We start from the raw sequence: 17,977 nt of genomic DNA on the forward strand, positions 1-17,977 counted from the left end.
CCAGTGCCTGGAACATGCAACAGCACAGGCTGGCCTATGCTTGGCCCACACCTTGTTCACTTTTCCCTGGGCCACTTCTTACCCCACATGATGTCTCAGTTTGGGCTCTGGCTGCTGTTTGATTATAGTCCTTTGCTCCAAACCCTCAGAGGTTCAGGGATGATGCAGGCAACCCTCTGATGCCCCCACACATGGTTTTCCCTACCTCTGGAGTGATGTCTCAAAGGTTGGAGGCCAGGGAGGAGAAGACTCGCAGCCATGACCTCCTCAGTTAAGAGCTCCTTCTTTTGTCTCAGAACAGTGCTTCTCCTGGAAATGCCTTCTTTCCTTCTCCCCAACTTGCTTGAGCTGCTGGAGCTTTTTTTTTTTTTTAATACTGCTCCTCTCTTCAGGAGCATGCTCAACAGTGCCTAAGGGATGGAACTTTCCTGGCCCAGTACCGCTCCAGCCTTTCCCCTGCCTTTGCCTTAGTGAGTGGTTTGTAAACCCCATCACTGAGAGAAATTGCCTAGGTTTTACCATATTATACTATATCAAAGACCCGGTGCCACTTCTGACAGTTAACATCCTCTTTTGAAAATCGCTATGTCCTATGTTCCACTTTCTGTGTGAAACAAGAGCACAGTTCTGTAAATTTGAGAGTGCTGAGTCTACTGTATTATCTTTGTGGGACTGAAGGAGAGTGTGTGGCCACAGTTTGCCATGTCAATTGGTGATCTAGTGATGCTGCCCGTAAAGGCTGCCCTAAAACTTAAGCCATACACAAAGTCCTCCTCTGATGCTGTGTACTCCCTGGCATATGCCTCTAGAATTGACAGCATTGGCAAAGTTGCCATATTGTCATTTTCTGGCTCCTCCAGCCTCCCAGTCATGCATCCCACCTCCGAAGTGTGTGAAGATCATGGGGGGGGGGTAGGGGGAGTTATTGCTGTTCAGAGCACTCTAATTTATTCTGCAGACTGTACTGAGAGGGGAACATGGTGTACTGAGCATCTGTAACATGACCTTTACCACATCCCAGTAGCCATGCCCCTCTTGCTGTACAGATAAGCTTGCTCATTGCGGCTGTGTCTGGAGGTGTTTCTTTTTTGAGGAAATGATATTGCTTAGCCACATTTCCCCACTGCTTGGCTTCTCTGCCCTGAATTTCTGGGAATTTGAACCCCTCAAACTGCATCATAAGTCAGTTTTATGTAAAATTCATAAGATAGAGCTAGGCTTCCTTTTCTGAGAGTATTAATGCATGAATGTGATGTAGAAGGCTAAACTTTTAGAAACATATCTTAGACTCTGTGGTAAGCATATCTGCAAAAGCACCCATTGTGTGTACAGCATTTGTAAGCTCGAGGCATGCCCACTTTTGGCTTATATGGAACATTGATCCTCTGAAGAACTGATGGTTAATATTTGCTATCTAATCAAATAACCAGATTGAAATGAATGGTAGAGAGTTTCGATTCATGAGTGAGAGATTTTCTAACCTACAACAAGATTCCCAAAAAATTTCCACAGCATTCATGTCATTGGCCTAAAGGTGAAGAGTTGAATATTGCATTCCAAATCCCCGCCCTAAGCCATCCAGTATGCTAACAAGGAGTTGCAAACCTGAGAGTCTATCAGATAATTGCCTCCCCATCACTGCTTCTCTGGATCATTTGGAGAATTACTCTAAACTGGGCCATGGGAAAAATGTACAGTATTTTCTTGTATAGACAGGTGGCAAATAAAATGATAAACTGCTTCAAAGATATTAGAAAATATGTTGAATGCCTTAGCATATGTTTTGACTTTGTACTGGGGGTGAGAAGTACAGTTTGAGGAAGGGTGCTGTCTCTAGAGGTGTCAATTAGCTGCCTGGGATTCAAGGATTTCCTTTAATTGCCTCACAAGTCAGACTCCACTACTACAATCCTGTCTTTGCAATTTGAAAGCATCACATATTTGTTTACTCTATGCTATATCTTACTGCAATTCCAACTCCACAGCCTGTAGGCTACAATATTGGAATTAAACTCCCAGAAGTTAAAAAGGAAGAAAATAAAGGGAAGGTTAATGGTCACTGACATGGCTATTGGCTCCAGTCCCATAGGTTCTGAAAATTTTGATTTCTGGAACATTAATGGAATTAGGAAAGCATAAGGTTGTTGCTATTATCTTGTTTTTGCCATATTCAATATTACTACTGTCAAGCAAAACAGCACTTTGTAAAGAACAGCCTGTGTCTGTGCTGGTGGTTAACCTGAGAAAGCTAATGATACTATTGAAAAACTCAAAGGGCACACGGTCTTCTCCATTAAAGAAAATCAAAATTGTGCTAGAGATAGGGGCAAATGATTCTTCACTGTCTGATTTTTTTCTGCTTTCATAAAGGGGATGTAAAGATAATGGATCTACCCCCTGCTCCCAGTGGAATACCGTTAGTGCATGGGTTTTCCTGCGTAGCACAAAGCCACCATTTTACAATCCCCATCATAGGATATGAGCCGAGGGAATCCAGGAAGGAAGAGGAGGGTGTGGCTGGAGCATTGCTGCATTTTAGCTAATCTTAGCAGGTCTTATTGGGCAGCTGAATATAAATTAGGGCAGTTCTGAGGTTTGTCTAACCTACCTAGGAGGCCAGCAGACTCCTTGACAGCCTAAGAATATTGTTAGGTCTGAAACCACAGAAAAGAAAATGTCTTCATAAAAGGAAAAACTTCAACTTTATGGAAGCAGACATACTTCTGAATCCTCAGGAGAGCTCAGTGCAAAAATTAAATAAATAGCTTGATTCCAGGCTCTGATGTCCTTTCCAAAACTAAATATAATATTTTACATACATAGGACTGATCCAAGCCTATTGAAATCAAGATCAGGTCCATGTAGCATCTTTAAAGCATTTTGCCATCTTGGACTAATGCTTTACAAATATTGAATGAATAAGTTCTACAAGTCTTATAAAGATTTTACAGATGGCTAAACTGAGAAACAGGAAAGGAAAAGGCTAGATTTTCAATTGTCCACCATTTTTGGATGTCAAATTTGAGACCATTTTATTCTAGACTGTTTCACATCCTATTTCATCCCCACAGACCTGCAAAGCAAATTCTCCTTTAAAAATCTCCTCCATACTTCCTCCATCTATGTTGGTACCATACATCACCATGATATATTTGCAAATGCTAAATTAAATGTGAATTTTCACTCCAATTTCAATTCTGCTGCATCTAGTGCCTGGAATAGATTTTCTATCAGAATTGCAGCTGTCCCCTTTCTCATCTCTCCCTCCCAGACTTGTCTGAATTCATTCAGCAAAAGTGTACTTAATGATTTATTCTAAAAACAATTTGTCAGTCTCCTAATATGATGGTTTTGTTTTGTTTGGGAGGGAGGGTCTCAAGTCACCATTTCCAGTGCTGATACAAAATGGGGTTCAAATTGTATTGAAAAAGGGGCACAGGTAAGAGCACAGGTTACAAATATTCAAGGGATTCTCTACCAAAATGCTTGTTCTCATTTGGAAATCTTACAGGAAAGGAAGGAATCCCTGTCCCAGAATGTAGGTTATAAATCTTTGATTAAACTATCTTAAAATAGTCCTATTAAATAGACCCAAAGTGCATTATGGCACTGAGGAAAAAGGAGTCACAGATTATTCAGCTGTAACTCTGAGAAAGCCTGTTATAACCATGCATTTTAATTAACCAGATCAGCTGAAGAAATGTTGTCTATACACTGCAGCATAGCTGTCTGCCTTGTAAAGTACCCTGTCGATAAATAGAGGACTTCTTTTTCCGAGGCTGCCATTCCCCCAAGCCTTTTCAAGTACATAGAAAAAATGGAAGATGTTTTTTAATAATTAAACTACTATGAAATTAGCCTTAGGCAAATCTGCTGCCTTTTTCCACTGTAAAGATGTTCTGGCTGTAATATACATGTAGTACCACAATAAATCATTGACATTAACATTACAAATCAATTTGGTTGAAATGTGAGACTGCTACAAAATCCTGACAGTGACAGTACTATCAAAATACAGAGTGGATTTAGGAAATCAAATGCCTTCTTCTAAACTAATCAGAATGCTGTTACAGTAAGGCCAGTAACTCAGCAATAACCTAGACATTGATTTCTAGTGCAGAACTTTTCTTTGAACATTATTATGATTTTTCATGTAAAACTTGTCTGGCGTGGTGGTACAGGTTTCATAACGAAGGTGTGGATTTTGGAAATATTGCTTGATTTTAGCTTTAAGGAAATGAATTGTTTCACTATAGCTCACATGTGTCTTATTACAAAGTCAGTGTAGTTCTACTTGAAAACTATAAACAAAGGTTTCAACCTTACAACATCAATTCTCCATTTAAAGAAATTACTAAAAAACAACATAGGACTAAATGGTTTTAATGGATATCAACAGTATTGGCCTAGAAACAAAAGATACTGCCCAAGAGAGAAACCAAAAGGTGCATAACATTGACCGTGTTACCAGTATGATAGTTAATATTAGGAAAGGGGTCATGGAGCAGGGCAGAAACCAGTAATGAAGGAAGAGTGTATATAAATTCTGCCATAATGAAGCAACATACTATATAAATCACTTGCGCAGAGAGCTGGAAGCAGAAGAACCCTGGATCTTTTACCTTCTCAAGGACAGGCCTCTATCACTTAAGCTAAAGGACAACTCATTTATCTGGGGGAGGTGGTTGTAGGTCCCTTTTCTTCTCTGTGGACCAGATGGTCACATTACCCACACAGGCACTCAAAGCCAGGGCTTGTCACTACTAACAGATGGCATCTAGAGCCAGTTAGCACTGTGCTTGTGAAGGTACGTATATGTCCTTTTACAGGGAGGATGGATGTAATGATTAGTGATCAATAAATGAAATTAAACATTCTGAGTATATTAACTATTCAAGCCGTAGTTAACACAAAACAGTTATGCACTTGGGAGTTTGCTTGCTTCTGTGCTTGAATTTGGTTATAGCCAAAGCACCTTTTTCCAACTTGCATTTCTCAATGAAACTCTCAGATACAGTTAAGTAAGAGAAAAAAAACCTTTTGAAGTGATAATCAAGATAGCCCAGTACAGACAGGTTGATAAGAAGTGTCTCTTACTTAATTGGCCTCTCAGAGTTGGTAAGACAACTCCCACCTGTTCATGCTCTCTGTATGTGTGTGTATATATATCTCCTCAATATATGTTCCATTCTATGCATCCGAAGAAGTGGGATGTAGCCCACGAAAGCTTATGCTCAAATAAATTTGTTAGTCTCTAAGGTGCCACAAGTACTCCTGATATCTATGTGTAGCCTTTGGAGTCTCCATCTTTTCTGTTTTAATGTTTTATATCTCAGAAATGAAAATTATGAAGAGGCAGAAAAACCCGACAAAGTAACGAATGGTAACATTTTACCGTATTGCAAAAATATGCCTGACCTGAATAATCTTTGTAGATCCACCTAACCCGGGACTGTGAATTCATCCACTGTAACACAGCTCTCCCCACAGGCGCGACTGCATTCAAAAATTGTTGGGGATGGGGAACTGGGGTGAAAATAAGTCCTGTTGCTGACACATTGAAAGGAAGAAGATAGTAAACTGTTGGTGGGAATATGACCTGTTCCCCTAATGGTTGCAATTGTTACTTTTTTCACATCCTTCCATGGATATTATGAATGAACTAACCCAGAGCAGCCTCAAGCATGTTCCACCACCTATCTCTACTGTTACGATGAAGAAGGAAGAAAAAAATTTTTTTGGCCAGACCTGGTGAGCAGAACTTTTCCCAGTTGCCTTAAGGTAAAATTTTGACAACATCATTTGTTCTATTTAAAACCTCTTCCCCTGTACAAGTTCAAAGAACTAAACATACATAAAGAACCTCATGTTCTTCTGTGGCAGAGTTTTGCTACCTGTGGGTATCTGCTAGCATGGCTTCCCACTGAAGCCTTTCTGTCTTCTGGCTGCCTGAGGAAGGAGCTGGGTGTTTCACAGATTTAGCAGCTGTGACTGACTTCAGCGTCAAACAAATGTTTAAATAATGTTGCTTGATGGCAGGCTGCAGTGAGCTCCATGCAATGGATGTCTGAGTTTTAATCAATGCCACCATTCCAGGTAGCTAGCAGTCAGACAGAATGCCACATTAGATATTTTGGGAGTCCTGGGGGCTAGAGAAAGGCAGCCTCCCTTGGAAAGTGTTTTGTATACATTTAGGGACGCTTGTATTTTGGCATCTTCTTCCTTTTTTGATAAACAGGGTATTGCAATGAATATAGGCTAATTTCTTAAGCATATGGACTAAGTGGAAATGATGAATACTTGTAATGATTTCTCAGTAGAGTCTGAATCTAGGAGCATTTTCTTTTATCACCTCATTAATGACTTGGCGCCACTAAGCTTATAGTGCTGAATAAGGATTTAAATTTAATTGAAGTCCTCTGTTCTTTACTGACAAAATGTATTTTACACACTAGATTGATGTAATTAGTGTGATGAGGCTTTAAAAGAAATTGGCTTTGTTAAATTTAGTATTTGCCATGTCAGTTTATACATGAAACCAAACCATATAAATCACTAGTTCTGTGGGATTGAGGAAAGAAACCAGAGATTTTTATGTAGAGTTTCTGATATGGAGTGGTTTTATTCAAAATACTATTAAAATCCAAATAAAACATAGTCTCAAGTTTGATTATTCAACCTACTATTAAAATTATTTTACACTGCCACAAAAAGATTATTCCTATTGTAAATGGACCATCTGATTTATAGATTGTAGTAGGTGAAGAAAAGACAGTTTCCATTTTACAATAGAGAGATTTCTGTGATTGTGTTCTTATTAAAACATTCATAAACACATCCCCAACAGAATCCTGCTGCTTTATGCTACAGATGATTTAAGGACATGCAGTTCACAGTTACCTTTCTCATTACAAAGTCACCGCCTTCTGGTCAACTAGGCAATAGTTTATTATTTAAAAATATCTTCATGTTCTCCAATGACATCAGTTATAGAAATTCAGAATGTTGAGAGACTGTATTTGTATTTAGATTTCCTTAAGCTATAAAATAAATGTTTGGAAGTAAATTCAGAACCTTCAATCTGAAAAGAGCTTTACTAGAAAATATCAAATGCATACTACTTCACAGAGCTCACTACTCCCCTATAGCAGCTCTGTTTTTATTTTTGACATTCTGTTGTTGAGAACATTAAACCAATAATGAAGATTTAGAATTTGTAAAGCCTTAATGTGGGACTCTATTTAAAGGAAAACACATGTGCCTTTATCATATGTTCTTATAGCTATGGGCTATTCATGACAAAACATATTTTTATGTGGTAATTTTGATTTAAACACATAGAAACTTACTATCCAAAATCATACATGTGTGAAGGGGAAGTGTTTTTTAAACAAGGGCAAATAAACTATGCGGCAATAGCAATGTACAGTATTATTAATACTACCAGGTAGATTTTGCTGCTTGCTCATGATAATGTTGACATTGTAGCTTAGAAATAACTGTCAAGTGTGATCTTGCACTTAATATTTAATCTGAATTCAAATAGAGAAATAACAAAAAATAAGAAAAACTAGTTAATCACAGCTGTAGAGACAATTAAGGACTGGTTCCACAGTTCCTACTCAGTACTGTATACTGTGAATCTCTGGAATTATGAAATTGAAAGACAGTATATTGCAGTGTGAATCACAGCTGCAATATGTGAACCTAACCTGTGAATGGTGAATTGCTAATATATGGTATGTATTTGTATTCAGTATACAACAGTGTGAATGAGAAGAAGCTGGTTGGTATAAGGCAATGCAGAATAGAACCTGGTGCACTGCTTTGAAGATATGACTCATATATTACTATATTGCTATAATACTGTGATGTGGAAGGATATTATACTGTAAGTAAATTCTGTGATGGCACTAGAAATCTAATGTGCTGGAATATTAAACTGAACTTGATATGCCTTAGAGAGAGAGAAAAAATCTGTTCTCAAATAATCACTAAATGTTTTGGGTGAATATGATATGATTGCAATTAATAGTGGACTAACTAGCTTGGTTAAAATAAGAACTTCTGAACCTTTGTCCAACACTTAAACCAAGCCCCAATAAAACTTTTTTCTAAGGCTCAAATAAGCTCAGTTACTTTAAATATTTATAGAGAATCATCAGTAGCCACTCTTTATAAGGTGGCAACTATCTTCCCATTGTACATCCTATTTTCAACCACTTTCCTCCCGCACCAAAAAGCAACCAATTTTCCTGAAATGTTGCTGCATCTCACCCCAAACTAGAAGATAGGAACCTGGGATGGATAGCTCATTGGTCTGACCCAGGTTGGCCATTCTTATGTTCTTAGAGTTTCTAGAAAGACTGACAAAAATCAGAAATGCTGGTATAAATAGAGGTCAATAGAACTACGACTATTTACCGCAGGTGAGGACCTTGCCCATGGTGTCCTGAACATTTACTTGAAATGCATAACTCTTTCTGGCTCAGCCTAGAAATGGTTAGGGGGAAGAATATGGAAGAGTTGGATGCATGGAAAGAGAACACTGGCAGGGCATGGATGGTGGGATGAAGGAAGTATAGGAGCCAGTGGGACATTAATGGAGTGCAAGGGATTGAGTGAGGTTTGGAGGAGTGGACAAAGAAGTAGGTGAAGGGACAGGGAAAAAGCAGAGGCTCTTATCTATGTTAATTTGTTTAGAAATGTAAAAGCGAAGACTTCCGCTCCGCCATCTACTATTCCACTGAGATATAATTGCCATCCCTCACCTCTGATAGACTTGCCAAAGCCTTCAGCAAGGAAGCCTTGCTTAGATGGGCCTTACATAGACTGTCAGAGAAAAGAATCCCATCTTGTGGAGGAAGCTTAAACACCAACCAAATTCAAACTTTTCTGGGAAGAATTTTAAACACAAAGGGCAGTTAGATGCTCAACTCCAACTGAAAGTCAGTGGGAGATTTACCCAGCATTAATTGTGACATAGGTGTTTAAGGAAGAGACATAGAAGTACTTCAAAAGCTCTTTTCACTGAGTATCCTTGTCATACCCATACGTGGTGGCTGACAGCCTGCCACTTTGACATTAACAGCAGAATTAATACCTCTGAAACTCAGCACAGCGGGGATAATATTATATCCTCATTGATTCATCATAACTAGCAGCATGACATCAATGCTAGAAGTACTAAAAAAAGCATTATGCAGGAGGTAACAAAATAGTTCAATGCAAAATGTTTGAATTGTTCACAGATCAATTCATATCCAGATTTCCATGCAGATATCTGTAACATCTCCAGAAAATAACTCTTATCCACACTTAAGGCAGATTTAAGGTAAAAATGGGTATTGACTATACCACAGTTATAAACTATTACAAATATAGGAAATGCTGCCATATGCCAAGAGGCAATGCACGATAACTGTTAGAAAATGCTGACTTCATGATGGTGACTACTACATTCTCATTGCTTTAACAAGGTTGTGCTAGTTTCTAAGATGTGAAGTTTTCTAATTGCACTGTTAGTTAAAATATTGGTCCACAATTGGTCATTTCTCTGTAGAGCTACTGCCATAGTGTCCTTAATTCATGTATTTCCTGTTTATAAGCCATTCAGAATAGTCATGTGACTAAACTTTTCTGCACCCTATTGCCCTCATGTCATACCATTATGCCACCACCAGTTATACTGGCTACCGGTCAGCATGAGGATAAAATTTAAAACTTTACCCATATAATCTTGTTCTGTGATAACATCATAGTTATCGCAAGGTGAGATGAGATTAAAATCAAGGCATGAAATCACCAATGTAATGGGACACCTTAAGACAAACGCCTGAGTACATACTCGGCATCACAGTTTTCTGTGTTGTTCCTGAGTCAGCATTAAATGAATATTCAAGTAGATTAAGGGACAATGTACTCTAAAGTTGCCATCTTTCAGATGAGATGGAAAATCAAAGCCATTGACTCCATCTGGCCATTAAAGAGCTTGTAGTATTTTCCAGTATAGGTAGTGACTCTGGTGTCCTGGCTAAATTCAACCTCAGATAATTCTGTTTACTTAAATTCTTCCTGCAGTTTCAATTGGACACACTGGGTGAAAGATTGGGCCACATTGAAGTCCGTGTCAAAGCTTATATTGACTTCAGTAGGCCACTTGTTTCATCCACTTGTTAAAAAACTTCTTCTACTTTTTGGGTAGAGTTGCTATGAGTTTTATTAAACAACTGCTGCTCTCTACTCCAGTGATTGCTGCAGTTCTGTGTTGGCTAGGGTTAGTAAGTGTTTGGTTAGGCTATATAGTCAATGATTGCAAAGCTACTCGATATCCATTGACTAACAAGCAAAGCATTAATGTAGTGAATAAGTCTTACATCCCTTGGTTAATAGTGTTGTTGTAGACATGTTGGCCCCAGGATTTCAGAGACAAGGTGGGTGAGTTATTATTTTATTAGACCAACTTCTCTTGATAGAAGAAACAAGCTTTCAAGTCTCTCAGAGCTTTAACAAAAAAAGTATTGCTTCACCCACCTTGGCTCTCTCATACCTTTGTTAGTTTTTTTGTGAATTCAATTCAGGTTTATCTTACTGAATGGGCTTTACACTCCTGGTCAGATAACTGGCTTGTTGTGCTTTCTTTAGCATGTGCATTTTCCAGGTACTGTTTTTTTTTTTTTTTTTAATTTGGCATCAAGCTGGTTGAATGCCTTCCATTTGATATCTGATCAAGTGTTTCAATATTTAAAAATTGCATTTAAAATATTTCTCTTCTTTCTTGATGTTGAATGTACTGCTCTGTTGTGAGTTTATTTTATATGATATCTTGATGCTAGTTAATGGTGCTTTATAAATATATAATAATTATTTAATTCTTGCCTGCACCTTGCATTTCTTATATTATATGAACCTTTCATTAGTTACTAGCAATGCAATAACATGTAATAACAATTACAGCCCTGCACATTTCTTGCCAGCATTTTTATACTGCTGCCACTTTCTTCATTCACTCGCTGAATTAATTTAGATTAAGACTCATATGCAGAAATGTGAAATAAATGTGATTACAGTGCAGTTGAATACTTAGCATAATACAGAGTTGGAAGGGAACTATATGCTACTACTATGATGTATAGCACAAGACAAAGTTAAAGCCAAAACGTGAGTATGAACTGAAATAGACACCTGTGATTAATCTTATCTGCCACTGGATGTCACTATGGTTCCACAGAAATTCAGCTGAAAGAATATTTATCTAGAGTTGCGTGGCTGACTATTATGCAAACCATTAGAATGTAGTAAACTATGTCAAAATATCCAATTGTCTTTTCAGGAAAGTTATACAGTACATTTTTAACATTACGTTTTTATATCGGACTTCACTGGGTTACAGAGCCAGGAAACTGTGTCTGCCTCTCCCTTCCTTTATGACCTTTAGCCCAATGTTTAGAGCCCTTGCCTGGGTTGTGGGAGACCAATGTTTGAATTCTTGCTTTGGAGCAGGCACTTAAACTCAGAGCTCCTCCCACCTAGGTAGGTGACCTAACCACCAGGTGAAAAGCTGTGCTGGGATGAGTTGCTCTCAGTCTCTATTTTGGAAACTGTCCCACTTCTTAGTATAAATACTTAAATATTCAGTGGAGCTGGGACTTGAACTGAGATCTCCCCTGTGCCAGGTGAGCATCCTAACTACCAGGCTATAATATAGGCTATTCTGCTCAGTCTCTCCTGTTGAAGCTGTTCCACATTGGAAAAAATACTTAAATGTTCACTGTGCCAGAGAGAGAGAGAGAGTATTATCAGGCTGTAGAGTCATTCAGTCACTTATCTAGGAGATAGGAGATGTGGATTCAGATCACTTCTCTGAATCAGGCAAAGAAAAGATTTGAATCTAAATTCAAGTCTTGCTCTGGACTGGGGATTCAAACCTGGGTGTTCTACATCCCTGGCAAGTATCTAACCACTGGGCTAAAGGTTGTAAAAAGGGGAGATATGTTCCCACTTTCTCTCTGTGACACTTTGCTGGCCTGAAATAGACTTTTCAAATTTGTGAGAAAATTCTAAACATTTTTGGAACTGAACCAAATATTTTCCCCTGATTTTTCAGTTTGCTGGCTGAACTGAAAAATCAGTGATTCACCAGCTCTATTTAGGGTTTCTGGGGTGCTGATTTTGTGCTTGCTTCTGTTCATATCACTTAAAAAAAATATAAAATACAAATCCATTGCAAAACAAAAGAGAACAAAAAAACAGTAGACAGGGGCCTGGCCTACACTAGGAAATTAGTTCGTATAGCTACGACTCAGGGGTGTGTGAAAAATCCACACTCCTAGGCTTGGTCTACACTTACCCCCCAATTCGAACTAAGGTACGCAACTTCAGCTACGTGAATAACGTAGCTGAAGTTCGAAGTACCTTAGTTCGAACTTACCTCGGTCCACACGCGGCAGGCAGGCTCCCCCGTCGACGCCACGGTACTCCTCTCGTCTAGCTGGAATACCGCAGTCGACGGCGATCACTTCCTGGTTCGACTTATCGCGTCCAGACAAGACGCGATAAGTCGAACCCAGAACTTCGATTCCCAGCCGCCGAACTAGCGGCTGGGTGTAGACATACCCCTAGAAACATAGTTATACCGACCTAACTCCTCATGTAGACAGTGCTAGCTCAATGGAAGAATTGGGGAGGTGGGCGTTCCTATGCTGACAGGAGAATCCCTCTTGTTGGCATAAGTAGTGTCTATATTGAAGTAGTGCAGCTGTGCCCCCGTAGCATTTTAAGTGGAGACATACCTAGGGATATAGCACATTATATCTGGAATGAAGGGCCTCAGGTTCTGATCTGTGGCCAAGGAGCACTCTTTGGAGGAGGAATGGGAGAAGGCATCACTGGCTTCAAGCCACCTTGGAGCTCCCCTGTTTCTGGAGAGTCCTGACACTACTCAAGTCCAAGGTGTAAATTAAGGGTACCTGGAGATCACTGGCGCATAAAGGAATCCTATCCATACCCACTTCCTCCCGCCGTGCCCATACACTGGCAATCTGGTGGGGTGGCATAAAAGGGACTATGGTTGCTGTACAACACCTGTTGATTCCTCTATATATAAGAGAAATCCTCCAGTGGTGCAGTTTAAGGTAGCTTTATGACAGAGTGGCACAAAGGTGCCCTAAGTAAGGAAAAATCTGGGCCAGGATTAGAGTTATTTGCTCATATTTGAGGAAGAATGAGAAGGGTCATATCATTCTGGAATCTTAAAAAACCTCCACCTGTTTTTCAGGAAAGGAGAGTCTTTTTAACCGGAACTTACCGTAGTTCAGTGGAATTTACCCTGTAGGACTGGATATCAAAATGGTTAGGATTTGCGACACCAGGACTGTGCTGTATAGACAGCCAAAACAAGTGGTTTTAACACAGTTGTTAAATTGTTCAGCTAAATGGTAACATGGTTCGGTCAACCTAGGACTCTACGTAGAGTCAAACATGGTATTTTTAATCTGTAGATAACATGGTCTGAGGCTAGATTAAACCATTTTATAACCCGTTGTCACCACAACTGGATTTAATAACCATTATTCAACTCAGACCTCTTAGCTGTTCAGTTGGGGATTGTTGGCATAGGCCTTTATGTTCTGCACAGTGAGCCAGCAGTTTCTTTATCAAATAACTGTAGTGATAATTACCCATCCATCTGTGTTTATCACTGAAAATATGTGAAAATGTAAATATAAACTATTAGGCATCTTTCATATAATAATTGAATAAATTGCCCTTGTAATCATGTCTATACTTTAATATAAACATGTTGAATTTTCATTATTATCTTAACCATCTACGCTGAAGAATTTAGTAATAATGGTTTAGTAATAATAGTGGCTGGTATTTGAAGAGACTCCATAGTTGGTCTCAGTTTTGTGCCTGTATTTCTTTCACACCGACACACACCTAGATTTTAAAAAATGCAGTTTATTTGTTTCTACGTGTATTTTCCTCTGGAAGAGATTGTAGATTGTGTCCTCAGTGAAATATGATGTTGAATGAGTTAAAAATATTTTTTAAGGTTGACTTTAAAATGTGTCAAGTTTTTTTTAATGCCTCATTCTGACCATACATGAAGAAAATACTAAATAGAAAACAAAGTTACTTAGAACATGTACTGAATATTTTTATATAGAAATGATCCTGGATTATTTGTATAAAATAGATTTTTCTAAGCATATGAATCACCCCCAAATAGCTTCCTTTATCCTTTCATTTTTTGGTAAATGTAGTTTTTTCTCTTTGGATGCATATAGTGTTAGTCACCATTTCAGGCACTGATGAAGCCAAAAAGTACAGTAATGCATTTTAATCTTGTATTTCTGGCAAACCCTAATCCTTCAGTTCAGTCATAGGCAAGGTTTGCTGGTAGAGAATGTAGTTCTTTAATGGACTTAGATGTGTTCATTTTACTGACATTTTATATAAATTTCAAAACTACAACTTGGAAAAATTACATTATGTTCAGCAGTACAGTTTAAAGTGCACCAAGCACCTGCATTATTAATCATGTTGGAATGTAAGACTCTTTGCACTCAGTAAATATATGGTACCAGAATTACATGGTACATGGTTCAGTATATTATGAATAATCCACTCTCTATTATTTTCTGTTTATAGACCTTAAAAAAGAAAATAGTTTTATTACACTAAAATGGGCTTAAGTGCATTAGTGCTGTTTAAATGATGCGCTCTGACCTTGTTTCATGGTATCTAGCATAGTTCAAGGTGATTTGTTTTGATTATTTTTCCCCAGTAAGCAAAGAATCTACAAGAACACCCTGTTAAAAGATTTTGCTTTTTCTAATCTGCTGCAGTGAAACTGCGCTGTAGAAACATTCCCTCCCAAGTGGTCAAAGACGTGCAATTTACTAAGCCAAATCAAGTTACAAAATAGAGATAATGAAATTACTGATTAGCTTCTTTAATGATGCTGTTCTATTTGAAAAATGAGAAAGAAGAGAGTTTAAAAGATCCTTTGTCTAATATGTGAGGGTTATAACTTATTATGATATATGGGTGATGGTATATTTTGCAATCAATACAATTTTGTCAATGACTTTGAGGGGGAGGGACAGTGATCCAGATTACAAATAGCCATCTGGGTTTGTCCAGTAACATACTGATGAATGACTTCACATTAAAAATGAATATCTATGAATTCTTGTAATGTTAGCAGGGTTATGATAAAAAAATCATTTGTCATTTTTTTAAAGATCATTTGGTTGCATTCTTCCTCTGGTTAGAGAATAACCAGTTTTCACTGTAAGCTCTTTCCAGTTGCTGTGGTGTTTCTAAAATGTACCCTGATTGGCTTTCTAAATACTTGAAGCTTCATTTAGCTATAACATGGGTGGTGTGCAAAGCACATCCAGATACTCTAACGAGCACAGACCACAAATAAAAAAATGAAGAAAATGACAGATTTAGTGGTTTGATTAACCACATTAATGTCTTTGACAGTCTTGAAAAGAGAATTTCTAATGAGCACCCAAACAAATGTGTGCAGGAAGTGGTCTTGCATTTGCTACTGCACATTTGTGTTCCTCTAATTACATCAATAAGGAATTTCTGCGCCTGGTTTAATGAATGCCTTTTGACTACTTTCTGAAAGGCAACTGGATGTAAGAAGGGATAAACACTGGCACCTTTTGTATGAAGCCACATGAACAGGTTTCAATTAGTAGTTATCAGCTCTAGAAACTCTTTGTATTTTCATACAGTACAGTAAACTGCATTCTACATTTTTTTCTGTTTTCTTTATTAAGCCTGTATTTTTCTCTCCCCTTAGCTTTCTGTGACACACACTGATCTCCTGAAACTTTCACTTAGCACTGGCTTATTTGATCGTGCCTTACATTGCACAAAAATCAGGCATTCTTTCAGGGCTGTTCCTGCACCATCTCTAAGCTCAAGCAACTCGTAGAATTTATATGAAGCTATAGTACCTGGCTCATTCAATGTGTCTTTGATTCATAAAGTGAACTTCAAAACATTTTTCTTTGCATCGTTGTCATTTTCCTGCCCAAACAGAGGCATACTCACTGCAGATGTGGTGGATTAGTTATGAAAGAAGTTTTCTATTTGAAAACAAGTGAGATTTTAATGAAATCAGTAGATGGTCTGTACAATAGATATTGTATTAAATCAGAGCTGAAGCTTCACATTATTTGTGGTATTTAAATTTCAATGAGTTGATTATGTATGAGAGTAAAATGACCAGTATTATGAATGTACCCAAAAAGTGACATGGAAGTGCTGTGCCAAAAGAGTGAAAAAAACCCATGTTCCCTTTATAGTCACTAGAGTTCAATAAAGCACCACTATTTCCCAGCTTTTAAAAGCTTTTTTATCACAATGGTTCATACCTCACATTCCCTGGAGCCTGATTTGTTATACGTGCAGGGTCCTGTTCCATTCAGCAACATCTCACTGGTTTCAGTGTTGGTAGGTTTATAATCTACATAAAATTCCTGTGTGGTTGGAGTCATTTGCTTCAGTGACTGTCTTTTTTTTTTCCTGTGCCTTCGCATGAGAGAGTGTTGCTGCAGCTGCTTCATACTGGCTGGGTAACGCTTCCATGACACATAGATTACCAGCAGGATCACAAGCACGGACAAAAAAAGGGCCACACTCCCTGCTATGATTTTATGAAAGGAGATGTGTTCTGTGTCGTGCTCGAGTTCTGAGCTGGATTCGGTGGCTCCGATAGTTGGGAGCAGAGGAGGCTTGCTGTCATGTTTAGGCCTGGTGAGTTTTGGTTTAAATGTTGGCTTTGGGGGAGCTCTTGCTAATTCAAACCTCTCTGTAGTACTTTTGCCACAGATGCTGTAGTTTTTCACTGCATCAATAACATTCACCCCTTGCAGCTCTTTGGGGCTGGCACAGATAATTGTATTTTCCCTCAGCCCTTTAAAACTTTTTAGCCAGTTTACCAGAGAGCAAATGTTTCTGCTGCATTCCCATATATTCCCAGCAAGGCTGATATCATTGAGGGATATCCAAGAATCCAAAATTTCTTGACCAATAAATGTGAGCTTGTTTGAATCCAGGTTGAGGCGCTGTAAATTGGGCACACACTGAAAAACACTAGGTCCACTGAAAGCTTCTATTTCATTGCCAGATAAATCAAGCCTTTGTAATGAGCTCCAGGTCCAGGACATAGTTTGTCCTATCACACTGATTTTATTCCACTGTAAATAAAGGTTTTGAAGGCTGACTAGTCTTGGAAAAAGTGCCAGGTTGAGCTTAGAAAACTGATTGTGCTCCAGGTGAAGCTCCTTCAACCTGATCATGCCTGCAAAGACATTCCTTGCTAAACTTCGGATGCGATTGTAACCCAGGTCCAGAAGTTCAAGGTTCCTACAATCTTGGAATATTCGAACAGGGATGGTTCTTAGGGAATTGGATCGCAAATGTAAACTCAGCAGCTTCCTTAAGCCCCTGAACTGTTCAGATCCCAGAGACTGCAGCTGATTGTATGACAGATCCAAGTTACGGAGATTTGTCACAGGTCTGAAGGTATTATTAAGAAAATATGTGATTCTGTTGGAACTCAGGATCAACTCTTTTAGTCTGCGTATTCCATTGAAAGCATTTTCGTCAATATTGCTGATGTGGTTATGGTCTAGATACAGCCAGGTGAGCTGATTTAGACCTTTAAATTGATTATGTTTTAGTTTTTGGAGGCTGTTATAGCGAAGAGACAAACCTAAACAACCAGCAGATATAGTCAAGGGTATCTCTTGTAATTTCTGAGATTCACAATACACCATTTTTCCTTCACACCTACAGCTCTTAGGGCATCCTCGTTCAGCAGAAGAAAGCATTGTCAGTAATACAGTAGGGGCTATTACCAGGGCTACAGCTGATCCGCTCAGTAGCCTAATTACATTGAAACCTGGAAATAAAAACAACTTAGAAAAGTTATCCCCCCAAAAGA

The 17,977-nt window shown here is 38.5% G+C and overlaps 2 protein-coding genes across 2 annotated transcripts in view; one reads left to right on the forward strand and one right to left on the reverse strand.

Annotated features, from left to right (window-relative positions):
• Nucleotides 1-17,977, forward strand: part of CTNNA3 (catenin alpha 3) — a 1,024,091-nt gene that overhangs the window by 419,262 nt on the left and 586,852 nt on the right. The gene's annotated exons all lie outside the window — the stretch shown is intronic.
• Nucleotides 16,398-17,864, reverse strand: LRRTM3 (leucine rich repeat transmembrane neuronal 3). Its single transcript, XM_065408663.1, has one exon. It carries the CDS (start codon nt 17,862-17,864, stop codon nt 16,398-16,400), a length of 1,467 nt encoding a protein of 488 aa, XP_065264735.1.

Source organism: Emys orbicularis, chromosome 7, assembly GCF_028017835.1.
Source record: "Emys orbicularis isolate rEmyOrb1 chromosome 7, rEmyOrb1.hap1, whole genome shotgun sequence".
Taxonomy (NCBI): domain Eukaryota; kingdom Metazoa; phylum Chordata; order Testudines; family Emydidae; genus Emys; species Emys orbicularis.

Excerpts from the sequence above, each read along its gene's own strand:
- LRRTM3 (XM_065408663.1), bottom strand. The coding sequence starts at position 17,864 with ATGCTTTCTTCTGCTGAACGAGGATGCCCTAAGAGCTGTAGGTGTGAA.